Source organism: Aptenodytes patagonicus, chromosome 1, assembly GCF_965638725.1.
Source record: "Aptenodytes patagonicus chromosome 1, bAptPat1.pri.cur, whole genome shotgun sequence".
Classification (NCBI taxonomy): domain Eukaryota; kingdom Metazoa; phylum Chordata; class Aves; order Sphenisciformes; family Spheniscidae; genus Aptenodytes; species Aptenodytes patagonicus.
In genome coordinates, this window is record NC_134949.1 from 139,496,648 (window position 1) to 139,521,572 (window position 24,925).

Genomic DNA, 24,925 nt, shown 5'->3' on the forward strand with positions numbered 1-24,925 from the left:
GATTTCCATGTTTATAGGATGAGGATGCCAATAATAGCCTCCATTAGAGGAGAGGTGGAGCCTCTCAGATCCAGAGATCAAACATGCCCTGTGAAAGCTGTGCCTTAATGGGATTAATAGTTAACAATAATAAAAAGGGTAACTTAGTGGTAATATAGGAGTTTATACCAGTGACCCAGAATTTTGTAATTGCTATTTACAGTGCTTGGATGTGTGTTCATGACTCAGTGCTGCCTTTTCCACTAAGTGCTCAATGCTGGGGAGAGTTCAGAGCTGGGGGAAGTAGCTAAATAAGTTTTCTTCTGTGTGTGGAAAGCAAGTCACAGGCTAGCAGCAAGGCAGAGAGATAACGATATCACAAGAGGGCCCAGAGAGATGCTGCAAGGTGGGTTTCTAGATTTAGTTTCAATATCTATACTCTTTATGGTTTTCCACTGCAATAGATTGAAAATGTTCTGCTCAGCTGGGTGAAGAGATGCAGTGCTTACTTGGGCAAGTTAGGATGGTTGTCTTTGGGCCACGTGCAGCCCTGTCTTGCTTGGGAGCAGAACAGCCTGTGGCGGGATGGGCTGGGCTGCTGCTTCACTTGGCACTTCAGCTGGTGTGCTCTGACCGAGGGCAGTAATAAGCTTGCTCTCGTAAGGATGCAGCAGGGAGAACATACAGTGTGCTCAGGAACATTTTGCTTTGATAAGGTGTTCGGTACACCAGGGGTCGGGTTTCTCAGTAGCAGCAATTGATCTTGCGTTCATTCCAATCACTCTAAATCAATGTCATTTTAGGGGCAAATTTTAATTCAGAATATACATGCTACCAGGCAGACATGCATTCAAAGCACAGGTCCAGACCCCTCACCAGGGTTGACAGTTTTCCATGTGCGGCACCTTGCAGGATTGGATCCGTAGCAAACTTCTTGTTTTGCAAGCGTTGCATTCTGCTGATCAGTCCCTGCAGCATGCATGGTGATAGGTACAATCCTGTTAAAGGTCATACAAGGAGGCTAAGACCAAACTACTGGCTCCGGTCTTGTGCCCTTGCATCAGTTATACCGACCTGCTGTGGTGTGGGGTCTGCCAGCTATTGCACGTGCCCCTGGGGACAGGGGCCGGAGGGATGCTTCGATACTGTAGCTGAGCAAGCACTGAAGAGCATCACCAGAAGGCTGTTCTCAGCTGCTTATTACACTTGTTAATTTGAATGAGACAAGAAAAAATGTGAATCTTAAGATATGTCCATAAAATAGCAAAACTTAATGTCTATATACATTTTAAGTATTGCTAGGGTACTATAAGAGAAAAGCATAGGGAGCTGATAGGGAAAGCACATCTGGCATACATTTATGGGTAACCCCAGTTGTGTTACGTATGCTTCCATGCAAACAATCTATCTGCAAACTTTGCTAGAGCTTACATGAGTTTTCATCTGATGGATCAATGAAACAGATGCAAATTAAATAGATTTTCAGCAAGATGCTAAACGTGGGCTTTGTATGCTGCTCTGGTTAGAACCACACTATTTTTGTGCCTGTATTGCCGAAGTTCTTATTAGCGTCTGGTCCCCTGTAGGAACTGGTGTTGTGTTTTGGTTTTTTTTGTCTCCAGACTAACAAATAGACTTAAAAATAGGATTGGGCATGATACAACAATTTAAAGTCTTAGTCCAGCAATCAGCTTTCTGTTGCAGTGCTCTCAGCTTGCAGAGACCGTGGGTGCTGGTAAAATTCTTTGCTCTGTGGATCTGTATGTGCAGTGTGATTTGCAGGATGAGACCCTCTAGTCCAATTAGTGATCACTGTGTAGTTGTAGTGCTTTGAAGTACTAGCTGAGCTAAAATCCCTTTGACATCTTTGGGGTTAAGCACACTCAGTGTTTCTTCAGGTTCTTTAGCACGTTGTAGGGGTTGTACTTTTCATATGGTGTCAGCAGGTAACAGAAAAAAAGAACTGTAATTTTTAAGAGTAAGTACTTTATAAAAAAAACCCTTAAAAATATTAATTAACTGATTGTGTTGTTTTGCTAACATTCTGAATGTGCATGAAGAAAGACATTAATGTGTTGTCAGACCATGAGAGCCAGCCCCAGTGCGCCCCAAGAGCTGGGACCTTCTGGTAGGGGAACCAAAGGCACTGGAATGGGGGATAGCTGCACTTGGATGCATTTAATGCAGCCTCTTGAAGGCAGGCAGGTAGGTCCCTCCCTAGGGGCTGAATGGTCTTTTAAAGTCTTGTATCAGGCCCAGCCAGCACGGATTCATGAGAGGCAGGTCCTGCTTGACCAACCTGATCTCCTTCTATGACCAGGTGACCCGCCTAGTGGATGAGGGAAAGGCTGTGGATGTGGTCTACCTGGACTTCAGTAAGGCCTTTGACACCGTCTCCCACAGCATTCTCCTAGAGAAGCTGGCGGCTCACGGCTGAGACAGGTGGACTCTGCGCTGGGTCAAAAACTGGCTGGACGGCCGGGCCCAGAGAGTTGTGGTGAATGGAGTTCCATCTAGTTGGTGGCCAGTCACGAGCGGTGTTCCCCAGGGCTCAGTTTTGGGACTGGTCTTGTTCAATCTCTTTATCAATGATCTGGATGAGGGGATCGAGTGCATCCTCAGTAAGTTTGCAGACGACACCAAGTTGGGCGGGAGCGTTGATCTGCTCGAGGGTAGGAAGGCTCTGCAGAGGGACCTGGACAGGCTGGATCGATGGGCCCAGGCCAACTGTATGAGATTCAACAAGGCCAAGTGCCGGGTCCTGCACTTCGGCCACAACAACCCCATGCAGCGCTACAGGCTTGGGGAAGAGTGGCTGGAAAGCTGCTTGTCGGAAAAGGACCTGGGGGTGTTGGTCGACAGCCGGCTGAACATGAGCTGGCAGTGTGCCCAGGCGGCCAAGAAGGCCAATGGCATCCTGGCCTGTATCAGAAATAGTGTGGCCAGCAGGAGTAGGGAAGTGATCGTGCCCCTGTACTTGGCACTGGTGAGGCCGCACCTCGAATACTGTGTTCAGTTTTGGGCCCCTCACTACAAGAAGGACGTTGAGGTGCTGGAGCGTGTCCAGAGAAGGGCAACGAGGCTGGTGAGGGGTCTGGAGAACAAGTCTTATGAGGAGCGGCTGAGGGAACTGGGGTTGTTTAGCCTGGAGAAAAGGAGGCTGAGGGGAGACCTCATCGCTCTCTACAACTACCTGCAAGGAGGCTGTAGCGAGGTGGTTGTTGGTCTCTTCTCCCAAGTAACTAGTGATAGGACAAGAGGAAATGGCCTCAAGTTGCGGCAGGGGAGGTTTAGATTGGATGTGAGGAAAAATGTCTTTACTGAGAGAGTGGTGAAACATTGGAAGAGGCTGCCCAGGGAAGTGGTGGAGTCCCCATCCCTGGAGGTATTTAAAAGACGTGTAGATGAGGCGCTTAGGGACATGGTTTAGTGGGCATGGTGGTGTTGGGTTGACGGTTGGACTCGATGATCTTAGAGGTCTTTTCCAACCTTAATGATTCTATGATTCTATGCATGGGCCATTTTTCCGGGATTTCCATCTTGGTACCTGGAGGCTTTTTTATTTTGCAACTGGCAGCCAGCCCAGCATGGAAGGTGGGGAAAAACAAACCAAAATGATCATTTCTCAGGCAGCAGGGCGATCTCTGTCAAGCCAGGGCTGCAGGTACATACACATTTGTTGTGCTGTATGGGAGGAGGGAAACAAAGTGCCCTTTAAAAATACTAGGAATATGCGGTCTGCCTTTCAAGATCCTGGTTTTTGCCACACAGACGCAGCGCTGAACTGGGAGCGGGGTCGCCTTTCTTTGCTTGCTCACTTACTCTTTTTCCGTTACTTCTTGGTTTGACTTTTCAAATTCAGAAAGAAGTTTTTTAAGCTCTTTGGGTTCATATGTGCTACTTTACATATCAATAGATGTTGTTACTTGGTTTGTGAAGACCATGCTGAGGGACTGTTTCAGCAGAACTACACGTTTCAGTGAGCCACTAGACATTGCTGTATTTAAACCATAACAATAGCACTGACTGTGCCCAGTCGTGTGTCAGGCTGTCACCTGTGTCTTGTTCAGCTGTCACATGCAAAGCCCAGGAAATTGTAATTGAAGCTCCTCCCCCTCAAAACTTATTTCTTAAAAATAACTACGGAAGGAGTTGAGCGAACCGCTGTGTGGCAGAAATGAAGAATTGGTGTGTGTATTCTTTTTAATTTGCCTTATCTTTATTACTGTAATCTTTGCCCCTTGTCACACCAGCCCTGGCAACTGGTCTTCGTTCACCCCACTGAAATTGGCTGTAAAGTCTTGATTTGATTGAAACCTCTATTGACCTTTTGCCTCTCTACCTCATTTCTTTGATAGTGAAGAACATACAGCTGAGAAAGACGGTCTTAAAAATTAATGATAATGAAGTAATGGGAATTAATGATGAAATTAAAAATTTAATGGAGTATTTGGGGTGCAGGAGATTACTCAGTGTGCTGGTTTTCAGACAGCGCTGCGATTCAACACCATCAGAATCGGTCTTTCTGTACATTTTCCAAAGGAGGATATAAAAAGGCTTTGCATGCATTCATGCTTTAGCTGTCATAAACCAAGCAGGTAAATAAATAGAAATACTTTTTTTAATTTCCTAGGAGGGAAGTAGTGTTTTTTGACTTCTTCGAGGTTATGCTGCAGACCAGTTACATAGAGAATAGATCCCAGACTCAGTTTCTGATGTTAACTCAGTACCGTCTTTTCCTTACAAATATGTAAAATTTAAATTCCTATTTCCCCAATATATTTCAAATTTCACTCAGTGACTCAGCTAATAATCCTGTGTGGATGAGGATGCCCAGCTGGATGCTATAAGCTTTATATCCTGAAGTGTTGAAAGAAATTTTGCATTTCACTTGTGTGAGTTTGGGAAAGAAAGATGGGACCTCACTTTTGTTGTGAAATTGCAAGCAGCCGCAGTGTGCAAGCAGTGTGAAATCATCTCTGGCTCTCTCTTTTGTTTTGTTACCCTTTGTTATGGAAAGAACTGGCATGTCTTAATAGATGGGATTTCAGGTAGTAATGTTTGTTCTTTATTCTTTCTGCCATGGTTAGAATCCAGTTACGGGACTGCTCTCAGCTGGTACAGACCATAAGGATGCTTGGGTACGGGACAACATCTACAGCATCCTGGCCGTTTGGGGGCTGGGGATGGCTTATCGGAAGAATGCAGACCGGGACGAGGATAAGGCCAAAGCCTATGAGCTCGAGCAGGTATGTCAAAGTTCAGTGTAAACCAGTTATGCTGTTTGTTTTTTTCACATGGTAGTGGTTTTGAACGGTGCATTCACATTGCTGCTGTGTCTAGGATCTGGCAGGGTTTTCCCATCTTGGAGTACGTGTCTTGTTCCTATGACAGCATCATCCATGCAGCGTGTGGTGTGCAGTGTTTCTGACAGCCTTCTGGCAAGCAGGATTTGAAGAACTGGGTGACAGAGAGGCTAACATCTGAATTAAAATATAAACAAAACAAAAACATGTAGGAGTCAAACTTCCATCAGTTGGCTGATTGTTGAAAATTAGGCTTCTGAGAGATATTATGCCCAGATTTACAAGCCTCTGATTAAACCTTCAGATCCCTCATGAGGTGTATTATGGAGCAGAAAATCAAGCCTAGGTCGCTTGGATCCTAGGGTAGCAATTTATCTGCTAGACCATTCTTCCCTGTAAGGAGAAGCATGCCATTTAAAGTAGCAATCTTTGAAATGTGCACTTGTGTCATCTCACGGAAGCTGTACATGGTGTATAGATATGTCTGATCAAACCAGACAAGGCAACGATCTCCAAACTGGTAAGACTCATGTGCTGGAGGATTGGAAGGGGAGGTAACTCACACAGTTAATTCTATAATCTGCAGCTGGCAAAGTGGATATCGGAAGCGAGAGTTTAGAGGTGGGTTAAATGGGAAGTGAGGGAGTGCTGGTGTCAGTGTCTGCTATTGTTTTGAAGGCACTGGGTAAATTTTATGCTGACGTGTACTGCTCAAACCAGGGAGATCAGTGGTGACAGAATAACCTTGACTCAGTTTGCGTGATCGTATTTTGAGGCTATAATAATTTTTGGATAAAAAGATGGGGTTGATTTCTTCGTTTAAGACAAAATCTTGCGCTTCTCTTTGTATGCCTAAAGGCCCTTTCTTGACATTAGTCATCTGCTTTCTGTTGTACTGTATAAAGAGGGGAAGAAGCTCCACAGGTTTTCCAATCATGTCAATGTCTTGCAGTCATCTACCAGTGTTCCCTGGATCTGTCACTCTAAAAATCATCATCATCATCATTATTATTCTTACAAGACATAGCATTCCTCTTACTTCCTTAGCTGGATAGAATGACCACAGAGAGTTGCTCCACTGTTTAGAAAGGGCCTTTGGGAAAAGATTTATTCTCCTAGATAGGGAAGTGGGAATAATAATCAACCAGTATATGAAAAAAAGGCATATAAAGCATTTCAGGCAAACACGTACTTTTTTACCTTTGGCAGGACGTTAGTAGGGGGTGTGAACTTTGTCGCTTTTGAATGTTGTTTGTAACAGCTGATGAGGCTGGCCCTGTGAGGGTGTCACTGGTCTGTTTTGTTCCTGCAGAACGTTGTGAAGCTGATGCGGGGGCTCTTACAGTGCATGATGAGACAGGTAATGTCATAGGTATGAGCTGAACTAGTACGTGTTACATTTACAAAGCGTTTCATCTGAGGCATGTATTCCTTGTGTCTTTTCTGTAGAGTGATTTTTTTTTGCGTGTGTGTAGACAGTGGTGTGGGGAGTCTTTTTAAAACTCTTTAGATTCCTTGAGCAAAACTCTGATCTTACTTGCACCCTTTTGAGATTGTACTTGTAGCAAATCACACTTTTGCCTTTGCAAACTGGTTTTCACCAAGATGCATACCTGTAACTAATATCTGAACTCAACAAGGTAGTTGCATTTTAGTCTTTCCCAAAGAGATGTGGATTTAGCTGGAGCCTAAAGTTAGAGATGTGTTTAAGCACTCTGATCAGTCAAAACACACTGAAGTGAGGTAACAAAAATTAGGACCTCAAGTTTCTCCTCACCTAAGAAAAGGTGTTAATTTTGAAATAGTTTGGAGAATTTCTTCTGAAATGTTTCATATTTGAAAGTTGTGGTGTTTTTTAGGTAGATAAGGTAGAGAAGTTCAAACGCACGCAGAGTACCAAAGACTGCCTACATGCCAAGTATAACTCTGCTACTTGTGCCACGGTGGTTGGGGACGACCAGTGGGGGCATCTGCAAGTGGATGCAACTTCCCTTTACCTGCTCTTCTTGGCACAGATGACTGCATCAGGTAAGCAGAAGATACTTTAGACTTGGCTGTTGTTGCAGTCTTTTTTTATTCTAGCTTTTATTTAAAAAGGAAAAAAAGTTGTAGCTAGCTTCAAAGACCTTTACATAGTTATTACTCAGAAGAAAGTAATATTTCCCTGGAAGAGAGATATGGCTTAGTTAGGATTTCATGTTTATAATAACTGCCTGGGCAGTGTCCATTCCCTTAATGTTTGTTGGCGTACAAATACATGAGATATTCAGAGTCGTGTCAGAGAAGAGTTTCATGTTTGAAGACCACATAGCGCATCCTAATGGACAACCAGGTTTCTTCAGAGTGGCAACATCGAGTCAGGTGCCACTAGTCCCGTCTGTGTTCCTCTTCTTGCTGGCACTGTTTTATTTTGTGCTCTTCTCAACTGTACTCCTCCTGCGAGGATAAGAATTTGTTTCCTTAATGTGTTTTTTCTGTCCTCAGAGCCCCCTGCAATTGACACCTGCAGAGCTGGCTCCTGGTTGTCCTGGTGGTCCCTCGATAGAGCACTAAGCGGGTGGAGGGGTGGGGAGCTGCAGGAATTGGGATGCACTGCTCTCGAGAGCCAGAGCTGGTTCAGCTGTCTCTGCTTTGCACCCACCGTGTCTGAATGCCACCCTCCCAGGGGTGGTTTTTGGTTGGTCTTTGAAACAGAATGTATTGGTGGCATTTGAAGTATTTTATCAGCAGCAAGTATTGAGGCTTGCTGCCTGATCTTTTGAAATCAGCATGAGTTTTTCCATTTCAGTGGGCAGTAGTTGGTAGCAAATAAACAAAAGCATGAAACTCATTGAAGAGTAAATATTTCAGTTCTGATACAGTATAATTACTCTTTTCCCTTCTTTTAATCAGGGTTACGTATTATCTTCACCCTCGATGAAGTTACCTTTATTCAGAATCTTGTTTTTTACATAGAAGCTGCCTACAAAGTTGCGGTAAGTAGTTATTTATATGTAAATCACCTGAATACTGCTCAGGTGTGGGTGGAAAATTATTTATTGATGGAGAAGGAAAATAGAGACTTCTTTTTCCATGAGAAGATATCAGAACCTGCCAGTACTTTACATTGTGAGCAGTGTCTTTGGAGATGGTGGGTGGGCTGTGGAGGATTTACTGCTGCCTGGGTGAGGTATATTTGTTCTATCATAATAATAGTTTTTCTTTATTGATAATTAATAATATTTCGTGATGTCTTATTAAAATCTTATGGGCCTTTCTAAAAAGAGCAAAGTATTAATAAACTTTTTGGAAAGTGATGAGCTGAAGGGGCACAGGGAGAGGCATGCATAGGGGGAAGGATAAAGGGCTTTGTGAAGACAGTGATTCATGACTGTAGACCTGATCCTGCTGGGCTATATTTTTATGTGCTGTTCTTTAAGCATGAGGAGGGGCTCTTTGGAGGCTTGGAGCCTTTTTTTTTCTTTTCTTTTTTTTTTTTTTTAAGGCAAATAAACTAATTTTGTGCAGGGGTCTGGTTTTGTTGTGGGGTGAGGGGGGAGAACACTGTTTTTGTATATAATCATGCCAGTTTTTTCTTGATGATGATGTTGTTGCAGGATTATGGAATTTGGGAACGTGGTGATAAGACAAACCAGGGCATCCCTGAACTGAACGCAAGCTCCGTAGGGATGGCCAAAGTGAGAATGTCTTCCTGACACCTTCTTCGTGGTTGTTCTGTCATGCTGAAGGGCTCTGACAAATCTGATGGCTTCGTTTGCATAATCTTCTTGGCCACTGTGATAATTAACTGATTGTATAAGAATTTTTGTTTGTGTGTGAGTGAGTATTTTTAAGTGTAAAATCCTTGTGATCATAGAATCGTAGAATACTTTGGGTTGGAAGGGACCTCTAAAGGTCCTCTAGTCCAACCCCCCTGCCATGGGCAGGGACATCTTCAACTCGATCAGGTTGCTCAGAGCCCGGTCCAACCTGACCTTGAATGTTTCCAGGGATGGGGCGTCCACCACCTCTCTGGGCAACCTCTTCCAGTGTTTCACCACCCTCGGCATAAAAAACGTCTTCCTTCTATCTAGTCTAAATCTACCCCCCTTTAGTTTAAAGCCATTCTCCCTTGTCCTGTCGCAACAGGCCCTGCTAAAAAGTTTGCCGCCATCTTTTTTATAAGCCCCCTTTAAGTACTGAAAGGCCTCAATAAGGTCTCCCCAAAGCCTTCTCTTCCCTAGGCTGAACAACGCCAACTCTCTCAGCCTTTCTTCAGAGGAGAGGTGTTCCATCCCCCTGGTCATTTTCGTAGCCCTCTTCTGGACCCGCTCCAACAGGTCGGCGTCTTTCTTATGCTGAGGGCTCCAGAGCTGGACGCAGGACTCCAGGTGGGGTCTCACCAGAACAGAGTAGAGGGGCAGAATCACCTCCCTTGACCTGCTGGCCACGCTTCTTTTGATGCAGCCCAAGATACGATTGGCCTTCTGGGCTGCGAGTGCCCATTGCTGGCTCATGTCCAGCTTTTCATCCACCAGTACCCCCCAGTCCTTCTTGGCAGGGCTGCTCTCAATCCCTTCATCCCCCAGCCTGTATTGATTCCGGGGGTTGCCCCGACCGAGGTGCAGGACCTTGCACTTGGCCTTGTTAAACCTCATGAGGTTCAGAGGGGCCCACTTCTCCAGCTTGTCCAGGTCCCTCTGGATGGCATCCCGTCCCTCTGGCATGTCGACTGCACCACTCAGCTTGGTGTCATCTGCAAACTTGCTGAGGGTGCACTCCATCCCACTGTCTATGTCATTGATGAAGATATTAAACAGTACTGGTCCCAATACAGACCCCTGCGGGACACCACTCGTCACCAATCTCCATCTGGACGTTGAGCCGTTGACCACAGCCCGCTGGATGCGACTATCTAAGCAATTCCTCACCCACCAGACAGTCCACCCATCAAATCCATACCTCTCCAGTTTAGAGAGAAGGATGTTGTGGGGGACTGTGTCAAAGGCCTTACAGAGGTCCAGAGAGATGACCTCTGTAGCCCTTCCTGTGTCCACTGATGTAGTCACTCCATCATAGAAGGCCACTAGGTTAGTCAGGCAGGACTTGCCCTTGGTGAAGCCATGCTGGCTGTCTCAGTTTTGAAGGACTTCAGCACAGTTGTTCCAGGGATTCCAGGAAGGGTACCAGCTTCATTGAGGCATGAATCTGATAGATTCAGTGAGGTGCAGTCTCATAAAGTGGCCTCTGGTTTTCTGTCCCTCTTTCTTAATTCTCCAGCCGCGGTATTATTTGTGATGTTTTCATGGTAAGATTAAGTCAGATGTAAATTCTGGAAAACAGCAGAATATCAATCTAAGAAATTATTCACAAGTAATTTAGAGAGAAAAATGAGTAGAAGATGTACTTAAAAGAAAGTGGATATTTCTGGTTCCCCCATAGCACAAGGTCACAGAGATACTAAATGAAGCTCAGAAGGCCGTAAATGTAAATGTGTAATTGGCAACTACCTTTTTACATGGTTTTTGGGGGACTGACAGAAACCAAGTATCATTAAGGTCAAAGGTGTAGTTGCATTTCAGCAGGATTTATTAGTTACCAGGATCTTGTGTGACTGCAAGAGGGAGAAACTGCTGGTCTTGGCCACAGTTCAGTTGAATAGTGATGGAGCAGTGTCTGTGGGGGAGGTTATTCCTTAGCTGTCCCGTATGAATTTTTTTTGCGCTAAACAGCCTGATGTGGGTTGCTGTGGTCTCTGCACGACTTCTGGGCACATTGATGTCAGGACGATCTGCAGGACTTGCTGCACAGCTTTGCTTCTTTGTGGCTCCGAGTTCAATAGAAGTGCTGTTTGGTGTGGGGACTGGGGGGGGCACGCTGGAGGCCCTGCTGCAGAGGGAGAGACGGATTCTATTTTTTTTAATCTGCCTCAGGAATTCTCCCTCTTAACATTTCTCTCCCCTATCTGCTTTGTGTGGCTACCCGTGGCAGCAGTACAGCACAGAGCGTATGCCTTTGAGTGAATCTCAGTGCCTTTTCTGCACCATTAAGACTGCCCATGGTCCCAGCTATCAATTCCTCAGCAGGGCTTTCTGCTGCTATCAGGAACATCTGCTGCTCTAGCGCTCGGCTAGAGAGAGGTGCTCTGCAGAACTAGTAAACCTATGTTTGTGTCGGAAGAAGAAAAACACCTTTGCCTCTGCAGAGAGATAAGGAAAGCTGTGCTGTGTGATCCTTCCTTTGTCAGAGATTGGCATTACCGTGAACCTGCAGGACAAAAATGGGCAGAGAGCAACACTCAGTGCTACCGCAACCCTGTGAATATGCATTTCAGAGGAAAGCTCTGCTAGCCTGACTCTGGCTATCTGGTCCATGCTCTCTTCCTGCCACATTCCCTGCATGATGCTGCACACCCCGCTTCTGCAAAGCCAGGTTTTGTAGCCTGCTAGGTTAAAGTAGGAGTGCCCAAATGAGTCGGTGGTTGGGCTGCTAATGTTTTCGCTAGGCAAACGCATTATGGCCAAGAGGTATGAGATGTGGTGATTTCACCTGTTGATGTGGAGCATGCTGTGCAGAGAGCAAACGTCTCGTTTCTTTTTCCCTTGGGAAGTGATAGTATCAGAGAGATGATGATGCTCTCTTCTCGGGGCACAGGCCTCTGCTGATTCTGGGGCACCTTGAGCAAGCCTTCCTCTTTGAACAGCCCTTCAGGCAGGAGGAGTGAAAGGCCGCTGAATGGGGGGTTATTTTGGAATATAGGACAGGAGAAGCATTTCTTACTAAGTACTTTAATATTATACCATCTCCGTGGAAGCCCTGCTCCCCATTGTTTTGCATTGCCTTTAAATTGTAAGAAGGGTCACCAGCATACAGGTGATACAGTAGGTCCTGTATCCTACTAGCAGAAAGACAGAAATATTTACTTTTTCTAAGATATTGCCAAGCTTCCCTTTAAAGATGAAAAAATGTCTGTGGAGCAAACTTCTGTCTTACATAACTTCCTTCAGAGGATAAGCACAGGTACTAGGGTGTATACTTGGCTTAAAGGTATTTAATGGTTTTGGATTGTTTGGGTTTTTTTTGAAGGCTGCTTTGGAAGCAATTGATGAACTAGATCTTTTTGGAGCTCATGGAGGACACAAGTCAGTGATTCATGTTCTTCCTGACGAAGTAGAACATTGTCAGGTAAAAATTAGTCTTCTGTTTCCTTTGCTAGGAGAAAACCCAACACCCTCTCCCTTTTGTTTTTAAATGAAATGTTGATTAACTGAACCAAGAACTTAACGTAGTAATGGCTTCAGACTACGCTGCTCACCCTGTTTCTAGTAGATCATGTGAAAGTGATTGGCGTGAAGCATTCTCATTCTAACTCAGTTAAAAATAATTATACAGTGATTTCTCTGTCAGTTTGCAAGTAATATAGTCTATTCCATTTGCACTTGACATAGTCTTTTGAAGTAGGTAAATTGTTTTACATCCCTCTCTTCTGTTCCTGTTTTGCTTAGTCTATTCTATACTCCATGTTGCCAAGGGCTTCCACATCAAAGGAGATAGATGCTGGCCTTCTCTCTATTATTTCTTACCCGGCTTTTGCAGTGGAGGATCTAAACCTTGTTAATGTGACCAAGAGTGAAATCATATCCAAATTGCAGGTAAGGATTTCCTTTATTTTTATTTTCCAGAGGGAAAGAGAAGTGGAACCTCCCTTTCTTAACCGAAAATCTTAATTAAATAAGGGTTGCCAGACGGTGCATCTGTGCGTGGAAGAGAGGGAGGAAAATCCCTAAGTGACAGTTAAAACTCAGCACATACTTTTATGCTGATGTTAGTCTGTGAGGAAGAACAGTATGTGAAGTTTTCTATAATTTTGTCTGTTTTTACAGGGCCGCTATGGCTGCTGTCGCTTTCTCCGAGATGGTTACAAGACACCCAGAGAGGTACTTCTGATATATATTTTCAGTAGACATTAGGAAGAATTTCATCTCTTGTTTATAGACATTTTTTGTCTCATTTACATGAAGGGATGAAGTTCTGTATTGCTGTTAAGACATGTTAGTGGATTTGGAGGTAATCCAGCTATCCACCCTAGAAATGACACATAGCTGAGGGAGGCTAAGGGTTTGAAACCCAATTATTAAGGACAGAACTGAATTCATAATTAGAACTTAATTCATAATTCTGTAAGAAATGGACCCTTAGATATGCTTATGGTGCCTAAGTGGAAGCGATGTCTCTGAGGCGTCCCAAAATATCTTTGAACTGAGGCAGAGCCAAGATTATTTGGGAGACACCTAGATTCTGAGACTGGGAAGGGTTGATTTGTCTAGGGAATGATTAAATGAGTTTGAGACTGAATGTGAAAAAGAAGTCAAGAGACTGCATGGAAACTATTTCTGGTGTTTTTATTGGTTTCTTGGTTTTAATTACTTGTATAAAATGGGCTGCCATTATGATTGGAATATGAGTGACTAATTTAGCACTGTGACTAAACGAGTATGGTTGAATTTCTAGGATCCAAGCAGGCTGCACTATGATCCTGCTGAGCTCAAGCTCTTTGAGAATATTGAATGTGAGTGGCCGGTATTCTGGACATACTTCCTAATTGATGGAGTATTTAATGAGGACAAAATTCAGGTGAGGAAGGAAGAAATTACTTTCAATGGAAATGCAAAGCCATTACCCACAGTATTTTGTAGCTTTGCTCCATGTTTATTTTGGGTATTGGTTGGATACCCCATCAGCAGGATGGGAGTAGTCTTTAGCCAATCTCACCTTCCTGGGGAGTTCGTGATGTGGTAGAGGCTGCAGTGTTGTGCACACTGGGGCCTTGTTGCCCTCTGTCTACCAGGTTGAGTGGCTCTGTTAGCCAGTGTGGTCAAACTGGGCTGAACAGGGTTAATTTGCCTGGTTCTGTCTGATTGCCAACCTTGATGCCCCTTTCCCAATTACTTCAGGATGAGACCAGCTTCTTTTTCCCCAGTCTCTGTGGCTTGGCTACTGAGAACAAGATTCATAGTACCTTTTGTACATTCAGGGAGATTTGGGATTGGATTATGAGGAGCTATTTAATTTTCACTAATTTCCTAAGTTAATTGATGATTCCCTAAGTTACTTCATGCCTTTACTGTGTCAAGCATCCAGTGGTCAGGGGAGCTAAACTGATTGGAACTAAACTGATTGTAGCCCTCCAAAGGTTACAGTGGCACTTGGAGAGTATCAGTAAATTAAAGAGCAACAAGTATCCAGGACTAAATGTATTCATACCAAGACTTCTGTAGATTTGTGGCTTTGAAGGAAGTAAAAAATACATGTGATTTAAAATCGCCTAGCGTGCAGAGGGACAGGAGATTGCTAAAAATAACCTCTTAAAAAATAAAACGGCATCATAAACAAAGCAGGGAATTTCAGACGAAAAAGCCCTCTTTCTGTACCAGATGTTGTAAATCAAGTGAAATACTTACTGACGCTAGAAATGTAAGTTGCTTTCCTGAACACAGTAGAAGTAGTCTGGTGGAGAGAGAAGTGGCATTATTTCATGACGGGGGGAAAAATCAGAAAGTTTACTGAAACTTCAGTCACGTCAATAAAATACCACTTCACAAAGCAGTCTCTAGAATTTAGTTGGATTATCTGGGATGGTGTGTACCTGGTTGTCTTTATGGTGTGCAGATGGGCTGTGCTAGGGCATGGTCAGACCGGGCAATTGCTCCTGGTTCCCACTGGTTAAACATAGCTGAGTGAGTCACTGAGACACTCAGGTGAGTGTCTAGTCTTCCCCAGTTACTGCTGCAAACAAGTGGTTGCAATGGCAGCAGTTGTTAGAAAAATAAGCACCCTGGGGACTCAAAAAGAGTCCCTGGAGAAGGACAGGATACTGAAAATATCAGTGTACCATAATATGAACCTGTGGGTACCTTACCTTGCGTGTTCCACGCGTATCAGAAGGGGGTAGCAGAAATAGGATTTTGGAGGCAGGTGCTGGTAGTGCTTGAAAACAGCTTCCCTGTAAGTAAAAACTTGGAATGGGATAGTTAAGAAATGGAACAAAATAAGGGATCTGGTAAAAAGAATATTAAATGTTCTTTATTTTGTATCAGTCTGGTATTCCTGTTCATAATATGTTGTCTAACAACAGAAGAACAAGAGGATTTTCTGTTCAGTTAACTTAGATATTTTTAAACAGTTTAAATCTATTTTAAGTTTTCCGTGGGGCAAATTTTTAAGCGAATCAGTTAACAGAAACTGATTTCCCAATCCTGCAAAGCAGAATTCAGAAAATCATAGACAAATGTGCATGGAAGAAAGCTAACAATTTATACCCCTTACACTTTTATGGATATTAGCAGTCCTGACATCCATGTCACTGCATTGTCATCTTTTACAAATTTCATGTAGGATTTGTTCCAGTGACTTCTTGATAGGAATGTGTTAGAAGTTTTGTACTGCAGCGGTGTGTTATAGGTTAAAGATGTGTGTTCATGTTTCTGAGACTGATAATGTTGAGATGCTGGAACAGTCTCTGAGAATTTGAACCCTGATCTTCCATCAGCAAGTCATGATTCACCCTCCCCCCCCCCCTTTTTTTTTTTAAATGAAGTTTCAGCAGAAAAGTACTGTTGGAAAGTACTAAAACTTCTACTTTACTGTTTCTGTTTTGCTGATTGGAATGTGAATTCTCACTCTCTTTTAAAAATATTTCCAGGTACAAGAGTATAGAGAGGCTCTGGAAGGAATACTTATTAGAGAGAAGAACGGAATAGTGCTAATGCCTGAACTGTACGCAGTCCCTCCAGAAAAGGTATTGTGAAAATGCAGCATCCACTTCAGTATGCAAAGTATAGATATCAAGATGAATGTCAGTTTTATGGTTTTCCTGTAGCTGATAAATCTAAACCATCAATAAAAAAAGACTACTGCACATTATTTAAAAACTAAAGAGACGTCTCACAGCTCCCGCTGAGAAATGGTAAACTTTAGGTTTCCAAATTGTCACATTTTTTACTTGGGATCTGGATACCAGATTATTAGAGCAGGTCTAAAGTTTTAAATCCTCATAGCAAGACATACATTTTAGAAGCACTGATGCTGACTTAGGAACTGAAGCTCAAAGAAGAAATAAGGCATAGACTGTCCTGCCTGTCTAGCCTATTGATTGATTGTGCTCTTTCTTTTCCAGAGCTTGTATGTGAGAGAGAAACAGGTTTCAGATGGATTAGGGTTTGTGCTGGGTTTTTTGTTAGTTTTTCTCTCCTCCCCCCTTCCTCCCCCTTTGCTGTTACTGTTTACCTGATTCTCCCATTGTGACAGAGAAATTCAGACGAGCTTATGTGCTCTTCCATGCTAATTGCCTTTGTATCCCTCCCCGCCAACTTCTTCTCCTGCTCTAGACTTCTCAGCCCTCACTCACTAAGGGTGTGGAGCCTGCTGGGTTGGTCTGAGTTTGAGCAGGGAGTGTTGACAGCTGATGTCTTGCTTGCAGATTTGAGGTAGAAGCTCTGAATTGCCTTCCTAGTGGGAACAAGCGTGTAAGAGTTCAGAGCCTTCTTTTGAATTTTGATATGATGATGATCTGATGAACATGCCAAAAAAACAGGGTGGATTTTGCCTGTCATTTGTAAATTTTAAAATGGCTATGGTAAAGGTATTATCTAGGAAGGATTTTCCCCTGCCCTCAATTGATCTGTATACTGCAAAACCAAGGCAGTTTTTCTTTTTCTAAATTAGTAAGAGTCTACTCTTTTTTCCATTGACCATTCTTGCTAACACAGGAAAGGTGGAATAGCCTTCATTTTTGGAAAGCACCTTTACTTCAGGAAGCTAGGTAGGCATCAGTGAAGTTCAAGTGTCATCTTGCAAGGGGTTGGAAAGCAGACACACAATTACCTACAAGCTGCCCATTTTCTTGTCCCAGAAAACGTGCAGCCTTAAAAGTAAAACCAAGAGATCTGGATGTCAGTAATAATGGCAAGTTAGAAAGGGTAGATGATAGGCCATATTTTTTCAAATACTGCCATGTTATTGATTGTTCTTCACAACTTGAGGGTAATTTTTCTTGCTTATGCGTTTGTTTTCAGGTGGATGAGGAATATGAAAATCCTCACTCAGTGGATCGTATACCAGTGGGAAAATTGCCTCATCTTTGGGGCCAATCGTTGTATGTCCTTAGCTGCCTATTAGCAGAGGTAATTGTTTCTTGTATAGTAGGTGAGCTTGTATTTCATTTTGTTTTGAGATGACTTGGGCTTTAAGTACAGTTTGGTTGACAGGAAGGGGACAATGTGTTTTCCAGTAGAAACGTACATGAACCATGGAGGTGTGACTCTGAGCTTTCAGGAGCTTTTTTTTGGGGTGTGTATATATATATATATATAGATATAGATATGCAATTGTCTGTTTCTAACCAAGCTGAATAAGTTGTCAGATGGTCTGGATATACAGTTAGTCTAGAGGAATATGCCCAGGCTGACTTGGCTGTCCCAGAGCTAGGATTTTGCATTGTTTCAGCTCCACTAGGCTATGCCTTACTCTGAGGCATAAAGTGCTTACAGAGATGTCCCATATTAGCCATGGACTTGTTAAAGGAACCGTTGAGTATCTCTGTGGAGCTGCAAAAAAATCACTGGCCTGGCAAAATTGCGTCAGTTGCTGCTACTCTAAAATCTGAACATGCAGATTGTGTCAGTCATAACCATATTCTTGTTGTTATGAAAAATATTGCAGCCATTGTTTTTATTGAATGTACTACTTAGTGGACGGGGTAGATAACCAGGCTTTCAGTCCTGCTCTCCTGATAAAATATGAAAATCGGTTAAGATTTCTTCTAGATGTCATCAGAAGCCTTTTACTTAATTTTTGTTCGTTTCCCTTCTTTTTTCTTTCTCTTGCATTCATTCTAGGGATTTCTTGCTGTGGGTGAAATTGATCCCTTAAACAGGAGGTTTTCCACTGGATTTAAACCTGATGTTGTGGTACAAGGTGAGGGAGTTTTTTGAACATTCTGGGTGAATTGGATCATGTGATGGCGAAGTCCAGGAGAGAAGAAAGACATGTTTAAAACCAATGTGGATTTTTGCATGGGATGTGGATGCTTTGATGATACTGTGAGAAAGAGAAAGGGGTTGTTTGCTTAGCTGCCTTTTTCCAGGAGGGAAGATCGGGTTTAACAAACGTTTTTTAAAAATACTTGTTAAAATTTTAAGACTTGTCAGGGACTGAAAGAGTGGCAAACTTAATCTTGTAGTGAAAAGGAAAATCTTGGTGGATTCTAGCAAGAAAGAGCAGGACTGCCAGGAGACAGGTCAGTTTAGTTAGGTTTCTGTGCAGCCCCTTTTTGGAAGAACCAGAGAGCAATGAGTGGGGAGTATCTCTGTACACAGAGGTGAGGCAGCCAGACTTATGGCTATCTTTTGGCTGCAGCAGGGAATGGCTTCTTTAGTCAATGGAGGAACAGCCAAAACCAGAAAATTAAGCAGAGGGTAAACACCAGCCGATAAGGGCTTGAAGACTTTTCAAGGACCTGTACTGCTCTGGAAAAGCAACCAGCTTGTTTATCAGGAGAAGCCTTAATCAATGATACTGTGACCTGGGCAGGTGCTTGTTTACCCTCTGTTGGTGTATCATGGGGATGGCATTTTGTTATTCTGAAGTGCTTAATTTCTAGTAGAAATAGATGCTGGCTTATTTTTAGCATTCTTTGACAAGAATTTATAATGCAAAGAAGAATACTGAAGTATTAGTCCCAAACCAATAAGCCAGCTAACATGGGCAAAACCTCAAGCAGGACAAGGGGTGGGATCAGGGCCTGGATTGTAAATTCCTCTGATTTTGGGACTTTTTTTTTTCCTACCTCTGCCACTTTATGGCCTCTGTAACATTTATTGCTATACAAGTAACAGCACCTCTTCCCCGTTGACTTGGCTGTGTTGTTATAGTGTACTCTATTAAAACAATGAAGATTTTCAAGTCATGTTTCCTCTTGTTTTACGGGGGAAAAGCCCTATCTGCTGAAGGAGACTACATGATCCAAACTAGTGGTACTGAAAGAAAGCGGAAGAAACTGATAAAGCCCCAGAGAACATGGTCTAGCCTCAGAGCTGATCCTGCTTTGAGCAGGAGGTTGGAGTAGAGACCTCGTGAGGACCCTTCCAACTTGAATTACCCTGTGATCCAAAGTGGACAAGAATGGCAAGACATGTTAAGAAGCAGAGCGCCAAAATCTGTCTGATGCCCTTTTGATCTCAGGGGCTCATAAATTGAGAAAGAATTAAGGCCTTTGTGCCTTTTTAGTCAACTAAATGCAGTAGTTGAGAGGTGACAGTAGAAACATGCAGTTAAAAAGAGTAGAACATTGGTTCTTAGTAGTGTTTTTGTTTTCTGTTATGCAGTAACTGTTTTGGCAGAATCTAATCAAATTAAGAATCTCTTGCAAGACCGTGGAATCAATGTTCAGAGCATTGCTGATATCCATCCGCTCAGAGTGCAGCCAGCTCGCATCCTGAGTAATCTCTACACCATGCTGGGTAGGTATTTTAACATGGAAGCCTCTCACTACTGCTGTGCAAGGTATTTTTTGAGGGTGGTGTTTTGATTTTTGTTTTTCTTGCTTCACACTGTCTCCATTTCTTTGATTTAATTTCTTTTATTTAAATCAATTTCTTTGATTTAAAAAAAAATGCATTTGTGCAAAGAAGATTAACAAAAATGGAACTTCTGTCTTAAATAAGGGACTCCCAACAGGACAAAAAAAAATTGTCTCATTAGAAAAGGTGGCCAAAATACAAGTTTCCCTGTGCCCTTGGAGTTAGGCAAGAACTGTCTCTTTTTTTGTACTGCAGGAACTACTTCCACAGAGAAACTGACTTTAGAAAAAATGCCTGGAAAAACACAGAAAAAACCCAAATCTTCTTCCTTTCAGAAGTAAGAGTACTTCTGTTTTAAGTCTGGAAACTGAGCAGTGTGGATGCCATTCTACCAGCAGACAGCCTGGGAAGTTTTCTGCTCCAAATCAGGGAAGCCGTGCTGCTATTGGAGCATCTTTGGGCTGTCAGGTTCTTGCTAATGTTCCTTCCCACCCTGAGCTGAGTTGAGCTGCTGAAGCTCTCTGTCTCTGTTGCAAACTCAGAGGCCTTTAGGGCTTTTCTAAACACAGGACTTAAAATACGGTCCAGTTCCTCAACCATGACCCTAGAGGCCTGTTTTCCCCAGAGCCTGGCAGTTGGATTAAATAAATGTCCCAAAACTCCTACTGGTTCTAGTTTAGTTGAAAATCTTTTGATAACTGTCTCTTTTGATAATCCTTGCTGGAATGAATGGGGTCTTGGTGGAAAATTTCTTACATGTATTCCTAATTGAACAAAGTTTTACTACTTCAAGCATGCCAGCAACTCATGACTCAAAATTGTGGATGTTACTGCAAAGTAAAATGGAGGTGGGGTGAATCAGCACTGGTAGATTCCTTTGCAGCGTGGACAAGGGGAGCCGTATTGTGCTTCTCTGTCAGTCTGGAGCATGTTCCCATGGCAATTTGGTGATGGATAATGCTGAGGGAGAGTATTATTATATTAGAGGTTGTTCATGGGGTGGGTTTTGGGTTTTTTTGTTGTTGTTGTGATGGTTTTTGTTGGGTTTTTTTGTTTGTTTTAACAGGAGGTTTTTTGGAAGCATCCAAAGTAATGGGACCTTCAAATAAGTCTTAGAAAGTGTGCCCTTTACATGGAGAAGAGAAATTGCACGTACTGCTTTTGGGAAAGAATTTGTCTCTTTATCACAAAGAACTTTTAACAAATGAAACATTTGCAGGGCTTTGCTGAAGCTTACATTTATTTCATAATAGTTCATAATAGCTTTTTTTCACTAGTGGGGGTGAGTAGGATGATTTGACACATTGGTGTATTGTTTTTAACAGTGACTTCTTTGGGAATGTTCACAGTGGTATTTTTTCAGGCACATGGTTGTTTGGCTCATATTCCTTGTCAGACAGATTCAAGTCATCTCCTGGCTGCTGGAGCAAAGGTTGCAGTGCAGATCATTTGCTAATAAGCTCTACTGAAAGAAGTGGGGCTTATTAGCCTGATGAATGACAATTTTTGTATTTGGATATACTTTGTATTTGGATTTAGCCTTCTGTGGGCAAGAATTTTTAAGGTTCTACAGTGAAAGTACTGCAATTTCTGTTGTATGTTGATGGCCTTGTTTTTGAAAGGTCGTACCTCCTGTCCTTGGTGGGGAAGCTTTGGGTGCTGAGCAATGACTATAATTAAAAGACCCAATCCCATGGTCAGTGAAGCCAAAATTTTTATTTTTAATCAGGCCTTTGAAGAACTCTAGCTATTATATTGGTGGCTGCTACAAAACACACCAGCCTGTAGCATCTCACTCTGTTATCTGTCTTCTGCCTTGCTGATACAAATGAAGTAGATTTCCTTGTCTAAAATGGTTGTTGTGGAAAACCACATAGGAAATGTTAGGTGAGGCTTTTTTTTCTTTCTCTCTTCTTTACAGGCCGGAACAAGAACATGAAATTAAGTGGACGGCCACACCGACACATTGGAGTGTTAGGCACCTCCAAGCTGTACATGATAAGAAATCAAATATTTGCTTTTACCCCTCAGGTGAGCATGTAAAGCTGACAGGGAAATCACTGCTTGCTTAATGGCTGATCATTAGTGAAGCACTTTGCTTCTATATGCTGTTACACTACTTTAGGTAGAGCAGGGCTGATAAAGCAGATGTGCTTTTCTTTGCAGGTTTTTTAAGAGCGTTGGATGATCAGCATGGTAGGAGTGCTGATAAATCTCTCTTCTGTCATACAGAGTCTGGCTTCTTTGGCTTCTGGCTTAGAACACAGCAAATCAATAGTACAAAGTTGTTACTAATCTCTGCCCCAACCAACATTCTAGCTAATGAAATAGTTTCTTCGGAAATAGATCACTTAATATATCTTTCTACTGATTGCTTTGGTGGAAAATTTAGTTTCACATAAGCGTGCCAAGTACTATAACCCCAAGAGGCTAAGATGTAATCTTTTCATTATATTGTTGAAAGGGTCAGTAGTGCTGAGAAAGGGACGTTCTGTCTTTGTTTTCTGTTTAGTGCCTTTTTCAGTGTAGCTGGAAGTTTGGATTCTTCCAGAATTAATGGCTCTTACTTACACATTTAATGAAATATGACACACTCCTGTAGACTTATTCTAGTGGTTGGTACTAGAAGGCTAAGGGATCACCTACTCCAAACATGTGCAACTGGAGCAGGATAAAGAATGCTCACACCCTCCTAAATAGATGTTGGATTAATGTGGTCTTTAAATTCCAGTGGAAGCCATTCAGTGGACTCCATAGATGGCTTCTGCAGTGCTTCATGACGTCCAAACAACATCAGATTTACTGCAAATAATGTGGCTCCCTTCCCGTTCTTCCCCATGTCAATTGATCACAAGAAGCTTTGTAACAGATTGTTTAGTTGTTGTGTTGTTCCCACACACCAATTTTCACTTTTGCAAATTAGGGAAAAATTCCTTAGAGTCATGATTTTTTTTTCCAAAATCTCTCTTTGTCCACATTTTACTATGTAAGTAGGACCCAATATTCCAGCTGAAATCTTGCCATGTTTCAAGTATGGATATACTTATTAATACATTCCAAAATGGCATTTATCTTTGCATCAGCAACACACTGTCAGGTCCTGCTTATTCCGTGTTTGACTAAAACCTCCATAACATTTTCCATTGTACTTTGTAGCCAGACATTTCCCCCTGACTTTTTTTTTGGGGGTGGAATTAATGTTAACTGCTAACCTTAGGAAGGTGAAATTAAACTCATCGGTGTTGATCTTGAGTAATGTCCACAAACTGTGTGGTTTTTTAGTTTGTATTTCATCCTGTTCTCTAATGAAACCATTGATTAGGTGTGGAACAAAGGCTGACCCCATTTAGATACCCTCTCATTCTGAAAAAATGGTTGGTAACTACTTTTTGAGAACAATTTTTCAAGCAGTACTGCCTCCTCGGATGTTTTTTCTTCAGCTCACTAGTGTGAAAATTTGTAGAAGTTGAGAGATGTCAGCCACTTTCTTGTACCTACCATCTAGTTGCTCCCAAAGAAGGAAATTTGACTGGTTTGCTGAGATTGGTTTTTGATATGACTGTTTGGCCATCTTGCTTTGTCATTTTGTAATTATCTTGGCAGTCTCAAATCGGCTTTGTTTTCCTGTGCTTTCAGGCACTGAAATTGGCTTGACTGGTGTATGTTATCCCGTCTCTTCCTTTTTAAAGACGGGCAGTGTGTTTGCTTCTCTCTGGATTTCTGGGACTTGTTCTTCCTGAATTATCAAAACTAATTGCGAGTGGCTCAGGGATTGTTTTGGCTAGTTCCTTAAGTTCTGTGAAGTAATTTCTCTTGAATTTACGTGCTCTTTAACCTTTTCTTCCCATACTCAGGCTGGACTCCTGTTGCTTGGTTAAAAGTAGTATTACAGGTCATAATTCACTACTTTTCTTCTGTCAGTAAAAACAGCATCGAATGCTTCAGCTTGTCTGTATTCTCTCCTCCTACTTCCTTCCTTCCTTTCTTAACGGACCTATAGTTTCTGTATTTTCCTATTACTTCTGATGCGTTTACAGGGTATTTTCTCCTTGATCATTATGTGTCTTACTAATTGATGTTTCTTTTACATCCCAACTTCCTTTTTCCACCCTTCCCCAAGGCTTATGTGCTTCCTTAACTTTTGTTGTGGCTGCTTTGACATACTTTCCATTGTTTGTCCAGCTTTTTTAGTGTCCAGCTTTTTTAGTTTCCAGCTCCTAAAGTAGCTGGTCTCTTACTGTGGTTGTTGGCTTTCCTCTGTAGTGGGAACAGCACGCTTTACCATTGTACGTTTACTGTACCTTTTTTCCACAGTAACTGCCAGCTTGTCTGTATTCTGCTTGACTTTCAGATTGTTATCAAGAGACATACAGTTACTAGTCCCCAGTCCCCAGCGTGCGCTTAAGCCTATTTATTGTTTTTTGTTGCTATTGTTAGCTTTTTCTTCCACATTTAGAGTACTTCTGTCTTCCAGATCATAGGTTACTGTAATTCATCATTGGGAAGATTCTACTTCATGGGTGTGATTGTCTACTTCTTATTTGTATGGCTTACTTCTTTCACGGTCAGCCTACAAGTGAAAGAAAATGGACTCTGCACAAGCATGGATTTCTTTTTCACAGTTGCAGGCCTTGTTAGGTTAATTCATGCAGTCTGTGTTGTGGTCAAGAATAGCTCATATGGCTTTTGTGAATGATTTAAGGGAGGAAATGGAAAAAAATAAGGAGAGCACTGACAATTACTCGTATGCCATACCTCTCTGTTCTCTAGTTTACCGACCAGCATCACTTCTATCTGGCTCTAGACAATCAGATGATTGTGGAGATGCTCAAGACAGAGCTGGCTTACCTCACTTCTTGTTGGAGGATGACAGGGAGACCAACCTTGACGTTTCCCATCACCCACACAATGCTTGGTAAACTTAATTTTCTCTGTTTCAAGCAGAGTAGATTACTGGAAGGGAGTAGGATGGAAGTCAGTTTGAGAGGAGACAGGTGGCATGACTGTTTCAACATCGGAGTTTTAACATCAAAAGTACAGTTTAACTTTCTCAAGTGTATGCTGAATTTGGATGACATGGTA

General features: G+C 42.5%; 1 protein-coding gene across 1 annotated transcript in view; it reads left to right on the forward strand.

Moving 5' to 3' along the window:
- The window catches only part of PHKA2 (phosphorylase kinase regulatory subunit alpha 2), a 47,748-nt gene that overhangs the window by 1,364 nt on the left and 21,459 nt on the right, over positions 1–24,925 (forward strand). Inside the window, exons 2-16 of the mRNA XM_076356743.1 lie at positions 5,070–5,228; positions 6,598–6,645; positions 7,145–7,313; positions 8,178–8,260; positions 8,882–8,962; positions 12,351–12,449; positions 12,770–12,916; positions 13,148–13,201; positions 13,776–13,898; positions 15,967–16,062; positions 17,339–17,446; positions 18,161–18,239; positions 19,649–19,783; positions 21,765–21,874; positions 24,614–24,758. Of these exons, the coding sequence (XP_076212858.1) occupies positions 5,070–5,228; positions 6,598–6,645; positions 7,145–7,313; positions 8,178–8,260; positions 8,882–8,962; positions 12,351–12,449; positions 12,770–12,916; positions 13,148–13,201; positions 13,776–13,898; positions 15,967–16,062; positions 17,339–17,446; positions 18,161–18,239; positions 19,649–19,783; positions 21,765–21,874; positions 24,614–24,758 (1,636 nt within the window). The remainder of the gene's footprint in view (positions 1–5,069; positions 5,229–6,597; positions 6,646–7,144; positions 7,314–8,177; positions 8,261–8,881; positions 8,963–12,350; positions 12,450–12,769; positions 12,917–13,147; positions 13,202–13,775; positions 13,899–15,966; positions 16,063–17,338; positions 17,447–18,160; positions 18,240–19,648; positions 19,784–21,764; positions 21,875–24,613; positions 24,759–24,925) is intronic.